Source organism: Thalassophryne amazonica, chromosome 23 (genome assembly GCF_902500255.1).
Source record: "Thalassophryne amazonica chromosome 23, fThaAma1.1, whole genome shotgun sequence".
Lineage (NCBI taxonomy): Eukaryota > Metazoa > Chordata > Actinopteri > Batrachoidiformes > Batrachoididae > Thalassophryne > Thalassophryne amazonica.
Window position 1 is genome coordinate 12,838,866 of NC_047125.1, and position 19,349 is coordinate 12,858,214.

Below are 19,349 nucleotides of genomic sequence, written 5' to 3' on the forward strand. Positions count from 1 at the left end.
AAGTTCCTTATCTATTTGTGGAATGTGCCACAATCACAAAAGAAAATGTTACTGCATGTCTTTTACTGCCATTACGACATATGCAGGACGCAAGGACGGCCGGGCTCCGCCCTCTCAGGTTCTCGTGAGTTTGAAGCTGAATTCAAGACCAGACACATTGCAACGTGACAAACGAGCCGCGTGCGGCGCCCCTCTGCTGGTCTGGACCAATGAAATGGTGAGGGGGCGTGTCGCGGGTGGAGCCACACTTTCACTCCGGCCAATGGTGGTAGCTTATTCCACGTGACCATGCGGCTGCACGTGTTGCCCTGCGTGTAAACTGTTGTCGGGAGGTGGACAAAAATGTCTGAGCGCGTCAAAGAGAAGACAGTCAGCGCCGCCAGATTTTTGCTACGTATTGTTAAGCGCTCGTTATATCGTGGAATACCTAACCTGCTGATCTATTAACACAGCGTTTTAAGGCACATTTAAGGTAAGCTGGGCGGTTTGAAGAGCTGTGTGTGTGTTTTTATTTTGTTTTTGTGAGTGGGTGACAGCTGCGCTAGCATGCTAATAGCTTTGTATGCTAGCTCCGATATCCTATTTAAATATTGTGTTGTGTTAACTGGTAAAAACAAAACAGTAATGGAACAATGACGTGGCGTATTTTTAAAATTAGTCTTATTTTGCGCCCTTGAGCTCGTCAATTTGAATTATTTGTATGTAAGATTGCACATGCATGTGAGTGTTGCACAAATGTAATAACAGATCTGCAAAAATAAAACACCTGTAATGGGTTAATACTGTGTACTGTATGGGTTAAAGACTGCTAACAGTGACATGTCCTTGTTAACGCTGTGATGGTCACAAATCTGAGTAATCTAATCAGCTGACTACATCTGTGTTGCCAAATCTCGTGATAGAAAGAGAAAAAACAGCCGTACGTCTCCTGCATCTTTAAAATAAACAACTTCTTAAAATTGCAAACATGCACATTTATTTTTATTTTATTATTGTTGTTATTTATTGTATTACAGCATTTGGCTGTCATCAAATCTCTACACAAGCAGCGTACCTGCCACTGCATGTACAAATCCTCCACTTACTGCAGCTTTTAAATGTTGCATCAGTAATTGTTGGATGGCAGCACATGATGTCTTCCTTTTCATGCAGAATCTGAAAGTGTTCAAAATGCATGTGTTTCAAAAATATTTCAAAGCAGTAATTTGAATTTGCTAACAGTAATTTGCAGTATCAACAAAATTTTTGTTTAATTTCACTTTTATTTTCTCGTTCTATTGTGTGGCTACATAATGGGCAATGTGCTACTCCCTGCAGTTGCTATCCTGAGTTGTGAGATCAGTGAGAAAGTAAGTGCTGCATCCAGCAGGTGGCAGACACAACTGTGGAACGTTACATACGCATAAACAAAGTTGGATTTTTGTTTGATCCTATGCATTAAAGTTCACCCAAATTTAATCAGTTTGTGCTTGTTACATGCCCTTATAAGTTGGAGAAGTACAAGATTGTACACTTTATTATTTTTGAGATATTACCTTGCAGAAATGGGAACATACAAGTATGTTTATGGTGTAGAATGAGTAGGGGTAAGCATTCTCCACCCATTGGAAAATGATCACCAGCAAAATCTGCATGGGGAGGGGGCAGTTAATTAAAAAAGTTAGTTATTTAAAAATATATATATGTGCATGACCTTTTACCAGCACTGGTAGGGGTACAGGGCTACCCTCCTCAAAGTCAAGTTTTTGCTGGAATAAATTGCATTAAAATGTTAAAAGTAAAAAGTTGTGACTCAGAAGAGCAGAGCATGTTCTTGGCAAAGAAAACAACAGCTTTAGTGGAATTGGTGACCTGATGGGTCATAAGGATTGGCTTGAAGTTTAAAGTTATTAATTTATGGGTGGTTATGGCAATTTACATCCTGATTCTCATGTCTTCCATTTGTCTTCCACCTCAGTTATTTCTGTTGTACATTTGACATGCACCATTTCAGGTTTCTTGCAGGTTCCCCGCACCACTACATATTGTTTATTGCACTTTATCCATTGTTAAGGGCCTGACTGCACATTTCAGTAAAGCATCCTTTCTTTATCACATTTTGTGAACAGGTTAACTGGATTTCTTGCACTTAAATCAATGCTGTGATTATGTACAGTGGCTCCATTTAAACACTTCACACTTTGCATATTATCCAGTCACAGTTCAGGGTTGAATAGTAGCAGCATTCATAAGTATACTTTGTTTATATTGTGGATTTGTGGTATTTTTTAGTAAGTAGTGGAATGATCACATCCAGAATCATCACCATAGAAAAATTGTTAAAGCAATATTTGTTGCTAATTTCATGCATACGTATCAGTTAAGAAATTGTACCAAGGAGCAGGTTTGTTACCAACCTTCATTGGGGGAGGTTGTTTTTGCCCATGTTTGTTTGTGAACAGCCTGGAACCCACAGTTTTTCATACAACCCCAATTCCAGTGAAGTTGGGACATTGTGTGAAATGTAAATAAAAACAGAATACAAACTATATTCAGTTGAATACACCACAAAGACAAGATATTTAATGTTCAAACTGATAAACTTTATTGTTTTTGTGCAAATATTTGCTAATTTTGAAATGGAGGCCTGCAACATGTTTCAAAAAAGCTGGGACAGTTGTATGTGTACTACTGTGTTACATCACCTTTCCGTCGAACAACACTCAATAAGCGTTTGGGAACTGAGGACACTAATTGTGTGTCATGATTGGGTATAAAAGGAGTATCCCCAAAAGGCTCAGCCATTCACAAGTAAAGATGGGGCAAGGATCACCACTTTGTGAACAATTGCATGAAAAAATAGTCCAACAGTTTAAGAACAGGCAAGGATCACCACTTTGTGAACAACTGCATGAAAAAATAGTCCAACAGTTTATGAACAATGTTTCTCAATGTTCAGTTGCAAGGAATTTAGGGATTTCATCATCTACAGTCCATAATATAATCAGACATTTCAGAGAATCTGGAGAACTTTCTCCACATAAGCAGCAAGGCTGAAAACCAACATTGAATGCTTCCGACCTTTGATCCTTCAGGCGGCATTGTGTAAAGGGTCTTACCGTTTGGGCTCAGGAACACTTGAGAAAATCATTGCCAGTTAACACAGTTCATCGCTACATCTACAAGTGCAAGTTAAAACTCGACCATGCAAAGTGAAAGTCATACATCAACAACATCCAGAAACGCCGCCGTCTTCTCTGGGTCCAAGCTCATTTGAAATGGACAGACGCAGCATGGAAAAGTGTGCTGTGGTCTGATGAGCCTGCATTTCAAATTGTTTTTGGAAATCATGGATGTCATGTCCTCTGGACAAAAGAGGGAAAAGACCATCTAGATTGTTACCAGCGCAAAGTTCAAAAGCCAGCATCTGTGATGGTATGGGGGTGTGTTAGTGCCCATGGCATGGGCAACTTACACATCTGTGATGGCACCATCAATGCTGAAAGGCACATCCAGGTTTTGGAGCAATACATGCTGCATCCAAGCAACATTTTTTCCAGGGACGTCCCTGTTTATTTCAACAAGACAATGCCAAGCCACATTCTGCACGTATTACAACAGTGTGGCTTCGTAGTTAAAGAGTGCGGGTACTAGACTGGCCCGCCTGCAGTCGAGACCTGTCGCCCATTGAAAATGTGTGGTGCGTTATGAAGCACAAAATACGACAATGGAGACCCCGGTCTGTTGAACAACTGAAGTCGTACATCAATCAAGAATGGGGAAAGAATTCCACCTACAAAGCTTCAACAATCAACGTCCACAGTTCCCAAAGGCTTATTGAGTGTTGTTAGAAGGAAAGGTGATGTAACACAGTGGTAAACATACCACTGTCCCAGCTTTTTTTAAATGTTTTACAGGCATCCATTTCAAAATGAGCAAATATTTGCACAAAAACAATAAAGTTTGTCAGTTTGAACATTAAATATCTTGTCTTTGTGGTGTATTCAATTGAATATAGGTTGAAGAGGATTTGCAAATCATATTCTGTTTTTATTTACATTTTACACAACATCCCAACTTCACTGGAATTGGGGTTGTATATTGTTATGAAATTTTCCAGATAATTTATATCCTGATAGGCAAGAACTGATTCAGTTTTCTAGGTCAAAGGTCAAAGTCAGGAAAAAACCCTATCCTTTAATATTGAGCAAAATTTCAAAAATTCGTAACTCTGTCAAAAAAGATAAATTTCTTTCATATTTGAGTGCATTATGTAGGATGGTATCCTCTGTTGACTGACAAAGTTTGAATCTGATTCAGATTACAGATTTTGTGGGCATTAAAATTGAACCTTTAAAACCCCATGTATATTTTACATTATATCTTAATCAAACTCACCCCAGTCACTCTTATATTTGAAAGTGAGGTGCAAACTGGCACTCACTATCACCTGTCAAAGTCTGATCCGGATCTGATCCAGATTGTGGATTTTATAGACATTTGAATCTAATACTGAAAAGCCCATTTGGTGTACATTTTGCATTACATCTCAATCAGAAGTGCCTCGATCACTCTCATTTTTGACAATGAGGTGCAAACTGGCACTCTCAGTGAACAGACTTACGTTTGAGCCGCATCTGATCTGTATTGCAGATTTTGCGGTTATTTGATTTTAGCATTAAAAAGAGTTTGACCTTGACATTTTTTCCAAGGTGTTGGCAGAGGTTTGCGCTCTGAGTGCAGTGCTCTCGTTTTTGTTTGTTTTTAAATAAATATGGACTTTGCATTGCAAATGGCACAGAGATCCAAAACAAACCATGTCGGGGTTGAATATTGATTGCATGTGCTGGTTTCTACATGCACACACACAGAATTGTTGCATGATGAGGCTATTTAAGGTGAAACCTCGATCATACTCGACTGATCTCTTTAAACATTGCCACAGAAAGTCCCCTTAAACCTCCACATTCAAACTGCGTCTTTGTTTGAAAACCTTCTGTCCGATCCTTCGCTTTGCGCATGTTCTCTCCAGCGCGCATTTGTCCACGGAGCTCGCGTGGCAGCCCCGCCTGCGCGCGCGACTCTCCATCTCCTCCTCCTCCGCGGCGCCGTCACAGCAGTGCGCGCGGACACATTGGTCGGCCCGGCGACCAATCAGCAGCCGGCGTGGCTCGCGGAAAACCACTGCCTCGGACACGTGCCGCCGCGTGTCAATGCAGCGCCTCCTGATGGAGCGGTTCACGGTGCCGCAATACTCACTGGCACTTAGGAATAAATAAATAACTGATGTTTTCTGATGTGTGTGTGTGTGTGTTTTTTTTTGTTTGTTTTTTTTCGTCTGAAGTGGATTCGGACGTTTTGGTGAGCAGAAAAAGTTGGCGTGTTTGCCCACTGAGCGCCACCTGCGGCTGTAGAGTGACAGTTCAGCTTCATGTTCAGTGGGGCTTTATTCTAATTTTATCATCAGTGGGTCAAAGACCTGCTGCAAAGTATTACTGCATTGCGTATTATAATACGCTTAAAAAACTTGCAGCTGCATGTGTTTGTAATGAATTAACAGTGCAAAACTGATTCATTGATTAGCCTGACACTATACAATTTTTATTGCAGATTTCTTAAATAAAGGTGGAGGATGGAACATTTTCATTAAAGTGGTCATAGTGTGTCAAATCCATTTCTTTTTAATCAACTCTCATGTTAATCACCCTCACAGACTCACAGTTCTCTTTGTTCATGTAGAAACTGTCCCGTTTAAGCCTGAAACCATATAATTTGTGCCATATGTCACAGAAGAGTATATTTAGACTTCTGCTTGCTTTATGAGATGCATCCACTGAGGTGATGTCCTCAGCGTGTGTAAAACTGAAATGTAATTTCAGGATATGCATTTTGTAAGAATGCATTGTGCGTGTTATAATTAGTGGTCAATGGGAAAGCCTAACTTCTTTTTTTTTTCCTCAAATTGTAAAGATACTTAAATTGTTTTAGGCATTTTAGAGTAAATGAAATATTTAAATTATGTCCTTACTTTTCTAACATTTTTGGCAAGCACTCCATGTATGGGAATCCACATAACCAGGACCATGTTTAGCATGTTTGAAAAGAGAGAAAAAATTACTAATTATATAAATTTCTCCAAAAATAGTCCTATCAACTTTCTGTTTTCGATGCGTTCAACTTTGAGCCGAAATACATAAACATATCCAACAGCAAATGTCAGCTCTCCCTGGTTTTTTGCATGATCACGCACACAGAGGCTACTTGGTTATTATAATATAGATTATAATTGTTCCTTCTCCACCTGGTTCGGGCATTGCACACATAGTTTTTTTTGCATGTGTGCATCATCCATGTGACCAAACAGAATGGCAGTTTATGTTCAGCAGGAAGATATCTGCACTTGTTGTGTTTGTTGCGCTTCCTGCAGTGAGTGAGTTATTCGGTGACAGTGTTATTGTCTTGTCAGATCTAATGAGATCTCTTCTGTTGCTGGCCCATGCTCAGTTTGTCTCCTCAGCCGTGTTGACAAGTGCGTCAGGAAGCTGTAGTATATATGAATTACCTGTCCTGGACAAGTTGGTAAAGAGGGTTGTAGGGCAGCCGGGTGACTAAAAATGAAGGCGCTGACGATTGTGTTGTCTTGTGGTTGCGTCTGAACAGCTTAAAGGATTACAGGGTTTTTCTCCCATCTGTGGAATAAATAGCTGTCCACCATTTCTTGCGTAGGTAGTGGACAGGTTTATACTTTGAGGTACTATTTGAAAAGCAAGCCTAGATTTGTCACAGGTCCAGTGATGTGATCTTTGCTCCCTCCTCCTGGTGTACTCTTTGTTTTGGCTGCCCTCCTGGTAAAAGTAGACTAATCAATGACGACTAACAAATGTCCCATGTGATTACGGCATTAGCACATGGTCACCTGTTTTCCACGATGAGGTGCATACGTTCGCACTTACATGCAAATAGCAGCAGGAGATTATTTTTATTCTGCGGTCAAGATTATATTGCAGATTGTTTAGGTAAAAAAACAGGCCACGCCTCCTTATGTGGAAGACAACCTGTTAAAATTGTGAGTGCTGATTTTTATTTTCTTCCTTTTTTGCCCTTCATAATCAACCAGCTAACTTTATTTCTCTCTGTTTCTGTCATCTCAGGTGGCTTTAGGCACTTAGAGCTGTGCATCTCAGAAGAGGTGAGAAAAGCATTAGACTGAAAAATATTTTTTTGCTTCCAACCGAGCTGTTTTTCTCACTCTCCCATCTGTTGGAGGACTTACGCCAAGGCTGTTTCATAATTGCAGATTCATTTTTTTTTTTTTTTTTTCTCACCAATGCTAAGACAGACACTTGCTCTTGGTTAAGATACTTCAAACATCACTTGGCACCTTTTGGAAAAACTGTGGTTGTAGCCGCCTGACTCCTCAGAGACGGGTGGGTTTCCACTCAACTTTTTTGTCTCATCAGTAGATTTATCTCAGTCGTTTCTGTCAGTCAGCTCACAACAATGATCCACTTGTGCAAAGACAGTAGTCCCACTTAAAAATCGTAGGATCCTTTTGTTCACCTTGGCTGATTCTTCAGCTGTGTCCTAATCTAATATGAGTTATGAGAACTCTAAATCATTGGCCAGCACCAACACTCGGGGGCGAGTAGCTGCTGTGGAAAACACTGAGCTAGAAACAGACTCTGCAGGATTAAACTCCCCAAAACCCAACAGTGGTCAGCTCAGTACCAATGTCACCAACCAGGACCGAGCTGTTGGCGCCAGAGGAGGTTCTTCTCCCAGCAGTGGCTCGCCCAGCAACCGGAGGGGTCCCACCTCCGACGATATGGACGGCCTCTCCAGCGGGAATGACTCTGGAGAGAGGGAGAGCGAGGGTGGAATGGAGAGGGAGAACGGGTCCCGCGGGCGCCAGTCCACACGCAGCTCGCAAAGCTCATCGAACGGCAAGGACTCGGGCATGATTGAAACCACAGACAGCAACAAGAGGTAAGAAAGACGAAGATGATGTCAGAGTTTCATTTTACACATCCAGGTGGCTTCTGTTTTGGCTTTTGCCCCCCACAACGACTCAAAATTCTAATGTTCCAGGAATACACATGCTGTGGAATTTTAATTTCACATTTTCATGTTGATGTTGGGAAACAAAGTGGAGCATCCAAGCAGAAGACAAACAGAATTGATACTTTTGGTGCAACGGCTTTTCCTCAGTTTGTGTGTCATGTGCACAAGATAACTTGCAAAGATGTTGATGGATTTTTTTATGCTTTTTTTTTTTAACTTTTGTAGCAGTATGTTGGTTTGAAGTGGAAGCAAGTGATTACATTTTGAGGTGGATTTGGATTGGATTCACTTCTTTCACAAAATTAAATGGAAAATAAACTGCAAACCTTATTTATTCCTTAATATTTGTGGTTTTGCTCCTTTTGCCTTTTCTTTCAGGTTCAGTTCAAAATTCAAATGTAGCATGTCTTTAAAAAAAAAAACTAACAAGCAGAGCTTCACCTACAGTTTCATTCACGTAAATTAATTTCTGATCAGATAAAGCCTGATCCCGGCTTCCAAAATCTTGGATCCAGAACGCTTCGTAATTTCCAAGAGTCAGTCATAAAGATCCTCAAAGTACCAGGCTACAAGCTGCTTGCTTCCTGCTGGCAGTCACGCCGCTCCAGGGTTCAACTGTAAACGAGATCACCGTATATCGAGCTGCTGAAACAACAAACTTGTCAGCTGAACTGTAACCATCACAAGCATTTAACGATGCTAAGAGTTTATCATCTAAAAACTGACATTCACCGTTATCTCAACTTTGTTTTTCTCAGCTCCAACTCACCCCCCAGCAGCTCACTGGCCTACAGCCTGCTGTCAGCAAGCTCCGAGCAGGACCCACCGTCCACGTCCGGCTGCAGCAGCGACCAATCGGCGAGGCTTCAGACCCACAAAGAGCTAATGAAGGCTATCAAGGAGCTCAAGCTCCGCCTGCCAGCCGAGCGCAAGAACAAGGGCCAGTCCAGCACCATAACCGCTCTCAAATATGCCCTGCAATGTGTGCGACAGGTTCGAGGTGAGGGCACGACTCCGCGTGCATCTTATTAAAGTGGCACTCAGAATTCAACAGTGAATTGAAGATGTCAGGACAAGGTCAAAATTACTGATACATTTTAAGTCACTGCCCTTTTTTATGTGTCTGTGCTCATTTGCTTGTGCAAAAATAATGTAAGCTAAGCTAATAATTGTGTGCGTGTCCTTCCAGCCAACAAGGAGTACTACCACCAGTGGAGTGTGGAAGAGTGCCACGGCTGCAGCCTGGACTTATCTACGTTCACAATAGAGGAACTGGACAATATCACCTCAGAGTACACCCTAAAAAACACCGTAAGTTCAGAACAAAGCTGAACAACAGCTGTTTTTCACTCGTGGCCTGATGACACTTGAAGTATTTCAGTGTGGCATCAGCTTTTTCCATCTTCATACTACTGGACTTGATCCTAATAGAATGAAGGGTGTTATGTTATCCAGCTGCCATCAGGCTATCTGTGTTTACACATTCTTGTGAACACAATAACTTGTTCATACATAGTAGACCTGTCAAACGTGCACTGTAAGTACACACTAAGGAGAAGAGAAGCTGATTAGATTTGACGGTTGGTCGGTCCATATATTTGCATATTAAGAAGGATCAAATTATTTATTTTTCCTCAACAACCATTAGCCAAGAATGGTTTATGATGGACAGTATGACCAGAATGTGTTTATACTGCCGTGACAGATAAAATTAAATGACACAGTGACTAACCTGGTGGGGAAATTCTTCTGGTCTTTCCAGGACACCTTCTCCATGGCGGTGTCGTTCCTATCTGGGAAAATTGTGTATGTGTCACCCCAAGGATCATCTCTGCTGCGCTGTAAACCTGAGTGTCTGCAGGGGACGATGTTTTCTGAGCTTTTGGCCCCGCAGGACATCAGCACGTTCTACAGCAGCACGGCGCCCTGCCGCCTGCCTTCTTGGGCTTCCTGCATCGGTTCCGGTGAGCTCAATGCAGAGAAATTTTGGGGAAGAAAAAAATTTATGAAATACTATTTACGCTACTCACAGCACTGACTCTCTCTCGATGCACCTGATTCCAGCTCCTCCTCTGGTTGACTGCACTCAGGAGAAGTCCATGTTCTGTCGAATCAGTGCCGACCGGAGCCGAGGCGGTGAGATCCGCTACTACCCCTTTCGCCTCACGCCGTACCAACTGACCATCAGAGACTCTGACGCTGCCGAGCCGCAGCCCTGCTGCCTGCTCATAGCCGAGAGGGTCCACTCTGGATACGAAGGTAGCGTCACTGCACCGTATCTTTATTATAAGTGGGTTTCACAGTGTCATCAACTTATTATCTACATGTTTTAATTTGAAATATTCTTGAGGTACATTAAGTCTGCAAATGAAAGCAGAAGAAAATGACAGCCGGTGTTTCGCTGATTGTTTTGAGTCACCATATTCCTCTGAATATGGATGGAAACATAAACTCGAAATAATCAGATGAGTCACAACAGCACAAAAAGTCTTTACAATCAATCAATCAATTTTATTTATATAGCGCCAAATCACAAGAAACAGTTGCCCCAAGGCGCTTTATTTAAGGCAAGGCCTACAATAATTACGTAAAAACCCCAACGGTCAAAACGACCCCCTGTGCGCAAGCACTTGGCGACAGTGGGAAGGAAAACTCCCTTTTAACAGGAAAACCTCCAGCAGAACCAGGCTCAGGGAGGGGCAGTCTTCTGCTGGGACTGGTTGGGGCTGAGGGAGAGAACCAGCAAAAAGACATGCTGTGGAGGGGAGCAGAGATCAATCACTAATGATTAAATGCAGAGTGGTGCATACAGAGCAAAAAGAGAAAGAAACACTCAGTGCATCATGGGAACCCCCAGCAGTCTAAGTCTATAGCAGCATAACTAAGGGATGGTTCAGGGTCACCTGATCCAGCCCTACTATAAGCTTTAGCAAAAAGGAAAAGTTTTAAGCCTAATCTTAAAAGGTAAGAGGGGTGTCTGTCTCCCTGATCTGAATTGGACTGTTCCACAGGAGAGGATCCTGAAAGCTGAAGGCTGTGCCTCCCATTCTACTCTTACAAACCCTAGGAACTACAAGTAACCTGCAGTCTGAGAGCGAAGCGCTCTATTGTGGTGATATGGTACTATGAGGTCCCTAAGATAGATGGGACCTGATTATTCAAAACCTTATAAGTAAGAAGAAGAATTTTAAATTCTATTCTAGAATTAACAGGAAGCCAATGAAGAGAGGCCAATAGGGTGAAGATATGCTCTCTCCTTCTAGTCCCCGTAGTACTCTAGCTGCAGCATTTTGAATTAACTGAAGGCTTTTCAGGGAACTTTATGACAACCTGATAATAATGAATTACAATAGTCCAGCCTAGAGGAAATAAATGCATGAATTAGTTTTTCAGCATCACTCTGAGACAAGACCTTTCTAATTTTAGAGATAGTGCGTAAATGCAAAAAAGCAGTCGTACATATTGTTTAATATGTGCTTTGAATGACATATCCTGATCAAAAATGACTCCAAGATTTCTCACAGTATTACTAGAGGTCAGGGGTAATGCCATCCAGAGTAAGGATCTGGTTAGATACCATGTTTCTAAGATTGTGGGGCCAAGTACAATAACTTCAGTGTTTATCTGAGTTTAAAAGCAGGAAATTGAGAGGTCATCCATGTCTTTATGTCTGTAAGAACAATCCTGCAGTTTAGCTAATTGGTGTATGTCCTCTGGCTTCATGGATAGATAAGCTGGGTATCATCTGCGTAACAATGAAAATTTAAGCAATACCGTCTAATAATACTGCCTAAGGGAAGCATGTATAAAGTGAATAAAATTGGTCCTAGCACAGAACCTTGTGGAACTCCATAATTAACCTTAGTCTGTGAAGAAGATTCCCCATTTACATGAACAAATTGTAATCTATTAGATAAATATGATTCAAACCACGGCAGCGCAGTGCCTTTAATACCTATGGCATTACTACGACAGAAATGCAGGCTCCAGCTCCTCGTTTTGTTAGTTACAGATTACAAACGTGCTTCTATTCTGTTATATTTGCAGCTCCCAGAATTCCACCCGATAAGAGGATCTTTACCACCAGCCACACCCCCAGCTGCCTTTTCCAGGATGTTGACGAGAGGTCAGTAACTAGTCATGCTATGGTCACTGCTGTGGTGCATTCTGGGTACAGTGTCGGAATGATACAGGTGAACACAGTGAGACGAGTGACACTGGAAACTGAAATGGCACAAATTCAGCTGCAAATACAATTGAACACAATCTGAAAATAACTTTTATTTAAGGACTGCATCAGAGTTACATGTTGTCATTCACAATATTATATTTACTTTAAGGCTATTCACTGTGTTACTTTCAGCCTTCCATCGGCCCTCCATACCTTTTCAGAAACATCAATTTCATTTTTATTTAGCCATTGTTAAAGGTGCGATGAATGATTTTTCTGCCACTAGATGTCATACTTGAGCAACACTTCAGGATGTAAACAAGGTTTCCCTCCTCGGCCACTCCTCCTCAACCCTCCCTCCTCTGGAGAATGAACGGCGTTGGAGCCTTTTAACAAGTCTAAAGTCTGTCTACACGACGAAAAAAAGATGTATATTGATTCTAGGCCAATCACAGTCTCTGTCAGAAGCAAAATTAGCCTGGATCATTTCTAGAAAGTCGCTGCCATTTGTGAGGCCAAGAATGAAAACGAGGGACAGAAAAGCTCAGAGCCCAGAGGGAGCATTGCTTCATTCTTTGCAATGGATACCATGAAAACATTAATCATTACATACAAATAGATGGCTGCTACTTTTTATGTTGTGAATAAATCCTGCATGTCCGGATGGGCCTAGTAGCATCACTGTGGTTTTCACATTTATTTCTTTTCATGTTTTTTTTCCTGCCAGTGTGAGCTAATAATTACTAAAAAAAAAAAAAAAAAACCTCTGAACCCGCTGAGGATGAGTGTAAACTGATGGCAGTTTGTTGTTGCTTGGTGTGTGCAGGGCAGTGCCGTTGTTGGGCTATCTGCCTCAGGACTTGGTGGGAACTCCCATCCTGCTCTACATCCACCCTGAAGACAGGCCCACGATGGTGGCTATACATGAAAAGAGTGAGTCCATTTAACTCGGCTCTCACGAACAAGCAAAATATGTGAATCTTTTTATTTATTTTTTTTAATTCACCACTTTTCTTGTGTCAGTCTTTCAGTTTGCCGGACAGCCGTTTGACTATTCACCTCTGAGGATGTGCGCCCGCAATGGGGAATACCTCACCATCGACACCAGCTGGTCTTCATTTGTCAACCCCTGGAGTCGGAAGGTGTCATTCATTGTCGGGCGGCACAAAGTCAGAACGTATGTTTCATAACTTACTCGGAAAACGTAACACTATGCTGTAAGCTTGAAGCTCATCAGCACTGCTTGGCTGTCCGTTCGCTACCGCTGTTCAGGAGTCCACTGAATGAAGATGTGTTCACCACGCCAGCGAGCTGCGAGAGCCGGACCGCCATGCCCGATGTCGTCCAGCTGAGCGAGCAGATCCACCGGGTCCTGGTGCAGCCGGTGCACAGCGGCAGCTCTCAGGGCTATAGCTCGCTCGACTCCAGCGGCTCGCGGGGATCTCGCCACTCGCATCAGCAGCACCTCAGCGCCTCGGCCACCTCCTCCAGCGACAGCAACAGCCCAGTCGCGGAAGACGCCGTCGCCATGGTGGCCGCACACAAACCGGTGAGTCTCAGCAACAACTAGCTTTTAGTCGAGGAGACGAAATGAACAACAAAAAGCTGTTTACCAAGCGATTGTGTGGTTGTTTCAGATGACCTTCCAGCAGATTTGCAAAGACGTTCACATGGTGAAGACTAACGGACAGCAGGTTTTCATCGAGTCCCGCAACCGGCCACCGCCCAGGAAACAAATCCACGCAGGTATTTGTCAAAGCTGGGTCACATCCCAGTTGTGTATCTGCTCTCTGAGTCCCAGAAATGAGCATTTCAAATAATTGTTATTTCTCAAAACACATAATTTGGATTATACAGATGAGAAAATGTTCAGTTAAACTTGGAAAACATGACTAACCAGAGGAGCATGCAGCGCAATTGCTGTCACGGTTATCAAGATCCACACAAAACTGCATGTTGATAGATATGCGTTCAATAAACTTTTTAAATAATTTTCATGTGTAGCATCAAAAAGATGAGACTCAGTTTCTGCTGCTCTGCCGTTCCGCTGTAGGTGCAGCGAGCACCTTCAGTGACCCAGTCAGAGGCCTGATAGCCGACATGACAAAACCTCCACACACCCTGGTACCTGCACCTCTGGTACAGAAGGAGCCTCCTACTGCCTACTCATACCAGCAAATCAACTGTCTGGACAGCATCATAAGGTGTGTGTGTGTGTTGTGGTGTCACATCCTGGTTGCAGCTGTCAGAGTTTTGGTGTTTTGCTCAAACGTGTCTCCAACCAGGTATTTGGAGAGCTGCAACATTCCAAACACAGTTAAAAGGAAATGCGGTTCGTCTTCCTGCACCACCTCATCCACCTCAGACGATGACAAACAGCAGGAGGTTAACGGCAGCACTAAAGGTATGGTACCGTTACATAGAACCATTTTAGCCAAGATGAGACTGAGAATGGGGAATTAACAATATCAAAATCAGGGAAGAAGAATGTGCATGATTATTGTAACCAAACTTTTGTTCTCTTGTAGTTGCTTCAGTTGGCCTGGTGGGGGAGCCACCTCCTCTGCCTCCGCTGACCTTGGTCAAAAAGGCAAAGAGCGTTGCCTCCGTCACATCCCAGTGTAGTTTCAGCAGCACCATCGTCCACGTGGGAGACAAGAAGCCGCCTGAGTCTGGTGAGCAGTTTCTATTTGGTGGCGTTCTGTTCCGAAACAATTTATTTTATTTTGGTTTGAGTTCAGCTGTTGACTTCATACAAAAAGTTCTCAAGAGTTCATTTTTTTCTCTCTCTCATTTTTTAACAGATATCGTCATGGAGGAGGCTCCTACCACTCCTACGCTGCCTTGTCCGACCACGACAGCAACACCGCTCGCTAACACGGCAGTTACCTTGCCTCCACCTCTGCCGCCGCCACAAGCCGCCCACCCAGAGTGGGACAGCCGGAGAAGTTCAAGTGTCAGCGGCGGAGGAGGCCGTCTGGGTCTGACGAAGGAGGTGCTGTCCGCCCACACGCAGCAGGAGGAGCAGGCGTTCCTCGACCGCTTCAAGGACCTGAGCAAGCTCCATGTTTTTGACCAGACTGCTTCTTCGACTGTGCACTGCCAAACCGCAACTGCCAACCCGCTGTCACGAGGTAGCGCCACACTCATCCCGAGTGCTTCATCTTCATTATTTAGCTCCCTTGCTAACGGAGCAGATGGCGTTAAACTGTGATTCACTACTTGGTACTTATCTGTCTGCATCTCAATTCACTCACTGCGTTTTATGTAGCTCTGGCCTTTCAAGACTGCAGAGATGGAACCAACTGTTCATAGCCCACGGAGCACTTTGTGATTGCTTGTCCCGACCCTACCCCCGTGACGACCTAGCGCAGTGGCCGTAACCTCTAGTTTAGTCATCATTTTTAATTCTTGTTTATTCTTGAATTATAAATGTTACCTACTTATAATTGTACATATACAGGCCAAAACACTCTTTTTATATATATTTACCAACCATTTTTTCTTGGTGGGTGGGGCTCGCACAATGACTCATGGGAATGTTTGGGCCATGAAGAATACACCTGTTCTATTCTTCATTTTCGGGGAATAGAAAGTGCGTTTGGCATTCCAAAGAGCCTTCAAAATGTGACGGCGTATTCGCACCAGTCGATAAATTCAGCTTTAAGAGGATGCAGCCCCTGAATTTGGACACAGCTTCTGTCTCATCATGTCTTCCTGTTTGACACCTAATTTCTTTTGTTGTTTCCTTTTCCTTCTCAGGAGTTCGATGTTCTCGTGACTACCCAGCTGCAGGAGGCAGCACCAGTCATCGCCGTGGCCGCGGCGGTAAGAGGCTCAAGCATCAAGAGTCATCTGACCAGCACAGTTCCGTGGGACTAACCGGGACCCACAGAGGTCCCACAACCTGCACAGCTCCCATGGCTCACAACATGCCCCTCGCACCCCCCACAAACTCTTCCTCGTGGCCCTCTGTTGGCTCACAGACCAGCATCCCCTCTGCCCCTTTTGCCCCAGGCATGCTTCCATTCTACCCAGTTTACCCACCGCTCACGCAGCTTGTGCCCTTCGCAGACCCGACACGTTTCAACACAGCCCAGGTGGTTCCCCCCATGATGGCGTTCGTTCTACCCAACTACATGTTCCCCCAAATAGGAGCGCCCGTCTCTCAGCCAGGTGCCACCCTCGGCCAGTTCTACAACCCCAACTTTGGTTACCCCGTAGCTGCCCCACCTGCAGCGCCCGCTATTATCCCTAACCCCGTGCCCATTCCAGGCGCTTGTGCCCTGTCCCGCAGCAGCACCCCACAGTCCAACACTCAGACTCCCCTTGAGCGTGAGGGAGTTGAATCTCCACTCTTCCAGTCCCGATGCTCCTCCCCTCTCAACCTGCTGCAGCTGGAGGAGTCACCTAGCAACCGGTTGGAGGTTGCCACGGCACTGGCAGCATCACAGCAGGCGACACCTTCTGTGCAGGGCGGAGCAGCTGGGGTGCAGAGCTCGACCAACCAGAGGAGCTCTGACGACGTGTCCAAGGAGAATGAAAATGTACATTATTTTAATAATCTTGAAAAATTTGAGGTAGAATGAAATGTTAGAAAGGCATTAAAGTCCCCCCCCACTCCTTTTTTTTCATGCTATTAGGGCGAAACCAATGAATCCAACGACGCCATGTCCACCTCCAGTGACCTGCTCGATCTGCTGCTGCACGAAGACTCTTGCTCAGGGACCGGATCAGCGGCTTCTGGAACGGGGTCCTCGGGCACGAGGTCCTCGGGTTCTGGGTCCGGCTCTAATGGCTGCAGCTCCTCTGGCACCAGCGGCATGAGTCAGTCACTAATCATACCTCTGAAATATTTTTTTTTTTTTTTAATGTCAACTTTTTGTTGTTGCCAAATATGTATGAAATTTAAAACTATCCTTCACCTTAAATCCATAAAAATTTGTCTTGTGAGTCACCAACAGCATTTTATGCAACAATAAGCAGAGAAGACCAACTCGTGTTAAAAGTTGCTTTTCATCCTGTCATCCACGCAGGCAGCAGCCGGGGCAGCCACACCAGCAAGTACTTTGGAAGTATTGACTCATCAGAGAATGACCACTCCCGCAAAGAGCCAGCAGGGGGCAGCAGTAGCGCAGTGGGAGATGGAGAGGAGCAGTTTATTAAATGTGTCCTACAGGATCCCATTTGGCTGCTAATGGCCAACACCGATGAGAAGGTCATGATGAGATACCAGCTGCCTGTGAGGTATGACAACTGTGTGAAATGTCACCAGATACGTTAGAAAAATAAATCAACAAAGGCTGACAGCGTCACGCTTTGCTGTCCCGTGTCACAGAGACATGGAGACGGTGCTGCGAGAGGACCGTGAGGCCCTGAGCAGTATGCAGAAACACCAGCCGCGCTTCAACGAGGAGCAGAAGAAGGAGCTCAGCCAGGTGCACCCGTGGATCCGCACAGGGCGCCTCCCCCGAGCCATCAACGTCTCTGTGAGTGTGACACGCCAAAATCTTCAGTTTGTTTCAGAACGTTCAATGCGGATGTAGTCCATTCATGTTTCCCTTTTGTTCCCAGAGCTGTGCAGGGTGCAGGTCTCCCCCCTGCGCGCCTCCCGCTGCCCCGTACGACGTGGAGAGCCACGAGATGGAGCTGTGCAGCGTGCTGAAGACCCTGGAGGCGGCGACCTCCAGCAACACCAAGAAATATCTGTCCGAGTCTGACTCGGCCATGGATGAAGGCCATCAGGAGGACAAAGAGGAGGAGTCAGGAGTAGAGAACAGAAACAAAAGGCAAGACGAGGAGCAGAGTACGTCCTCGGAAAGTGCGGAAGAGAAGACGGGAGCTGCGATGACATATTAATCAACAGCCAAAAATGAAGAACGTCCAAAACAATTCTGCACCCATCCCGTTTGTTAAAACGGGTTCTGCAGGACACTTGGACCTACAGGTCATTTCTCAGCGTCCAGTACTGATGATGGCACATCATGGATGCTGATCGAGTTGTGTTGTAATATGATTCGTGAGGACGTGCACTTTACACATTCGCAGCAGATGGATCCGCTCCACCACAGTGTCCATCAGTCCAGACAGACAGTGGTAGACCTGCTCACCGGTGTCTCTTCTTGTGTTGAATGTCTGTGAGGATCACCGTCTTGGACGCCTGCTCATCGAAACAAAAAAGTCACATGAACTCAATAACAAAGTGTACAGTGACTTTATTTTGTAAACATTGTGTATATATATATTTTTTTTATACTTCCATCCACTGAGAACAGAGAGAGGATTTTCTGAGTGCGGCATTTGCCGGGACACCAGCATTGGCTTTCGAGGTTCCTCCTGGGTCAGAGTCGTGCATCAGTGACTGCTGTCGTCACTCCGTAATGAGGGGAAAAAAATACACACATCCAACTAACTTGCTGTGAGCTCTTCGGTGGAAGGAGAACTTTGAGGAACATTTTGAGTTTGGAAAGTGTTTACAACCGTTTGCTTGCTGTTCCCCATCTTCTCCTCTCTGTGGCGCTATTCTGGTCATGTGGTATCTCGTTGACATCAGTGGTGTCCGCAACAGTTATTAAATATTTTTGTGGAATCTTTGTACAAAAAAAAGAATAAAACAATTTGAAATCCCTTTAAATGTAAAGCTGTTTTTTTATGTGCACTGTTCTCATTCTAGTCTGTGGTTCGGCCACTAACAAAAATAATCTCTTACTCAACATTGACCACAGCTTAAAAAAAGACATACCCTCTGACAGACAAACCCAAAGCGAAAAACACTGACTTCATTGCACTTTACAATTACGATGCGAAGATAATTGTAACTTCTATGATCTGATATTAAACTGTTCTACGTCGGCCTCACTGTGGGGGACCGTTATGCAGAGTGCGTGCTTTTCTGTTGAAGCTCTAACGATGGACCTTCCCCTGTGAAATTACAAGGATATATTTGGATGGAGAATTCGGCATATTTTAAACTATCCGTGTCAACGTTCCATTTTGGTTAAGCATGCTGTATTTGTCAGTTTCCTGCATTTAAAGTAATTTAATTCTCACAATAGCTCATTAAATATGGTGAGCTTACTCTCAGGAATGGCCGTTTCATTTCTTTGATCATTAGAAAAGGAAAGGACCACATTTTTTG

General features: G+C 44.0%; 1 protein-coding gene across 3 annotated transcripts; it reads left to right on the plus strand.

The window, feature by feature from the left end:
- Nucleotides 1-312: 312 nt before the first annotated feature.
- per1b (period circadian clock 1b) lies at nucleotides 313-18,099 on the plus strand. Of its 3 annotated transcripts, XM_034164509.1 has the most exons (21): nucleotides 313-472; nucleotides 7,131-7,965; nucleotides 8,799-9,040; nucleotides 9,230-9,351; nucleotides 9,803-10,004; nucleotides 10,105-10,299; nucleotides 12,088-12,166; nucleotides 13,038-13,144; nucleotides 13,235-13,388; nucleotides 13,484-13,760; nucleotides 13,849-13,957; nucleotides 14,265-14,415; nucleotides 14,497-14,615; nucleotides 14,740-14,886; nucleotides 15,016-15,345; nucleotides 15,974-16,275; nucleotides 16,318-16,758; nucleotides 16,855-17,038; nucleotides 17,248-17,458; nucleotides 17,550-17,700; nucleotides 17,786-18,099. In XM_034164509.1, exons 2-21 carry the CDS (start codon nucleotides 7,574-7,576, stop codon nucleotides 18,068-18,070), a joined length of 4,200 nt encoding a protein of 1,399 aa, XP_034020400.1. In that variant the 5' UTR covers nucleotides 313-472; nucleotides 7,131-7,573; the 3' UTR covers nucleotides 18,071-18,099. The 3 variants fall into 3 exon arrangements, with proteins under 3 accessions (XP_034020400.1, XP_034020399.1, XP_034020401.1); XM_034164508.1 differs by having other exon boundaries at nucleotides 15,974-16,758; XM_034164510.1 differs by lacking the exon at nucleotides 7,131-7,965 and having other exon boundaries at nucleotides 314-472; nucleotides 15,974-16,758.
- Nucleotides 18,100-19,349: the final 1,250 nt, after the last annotated feature.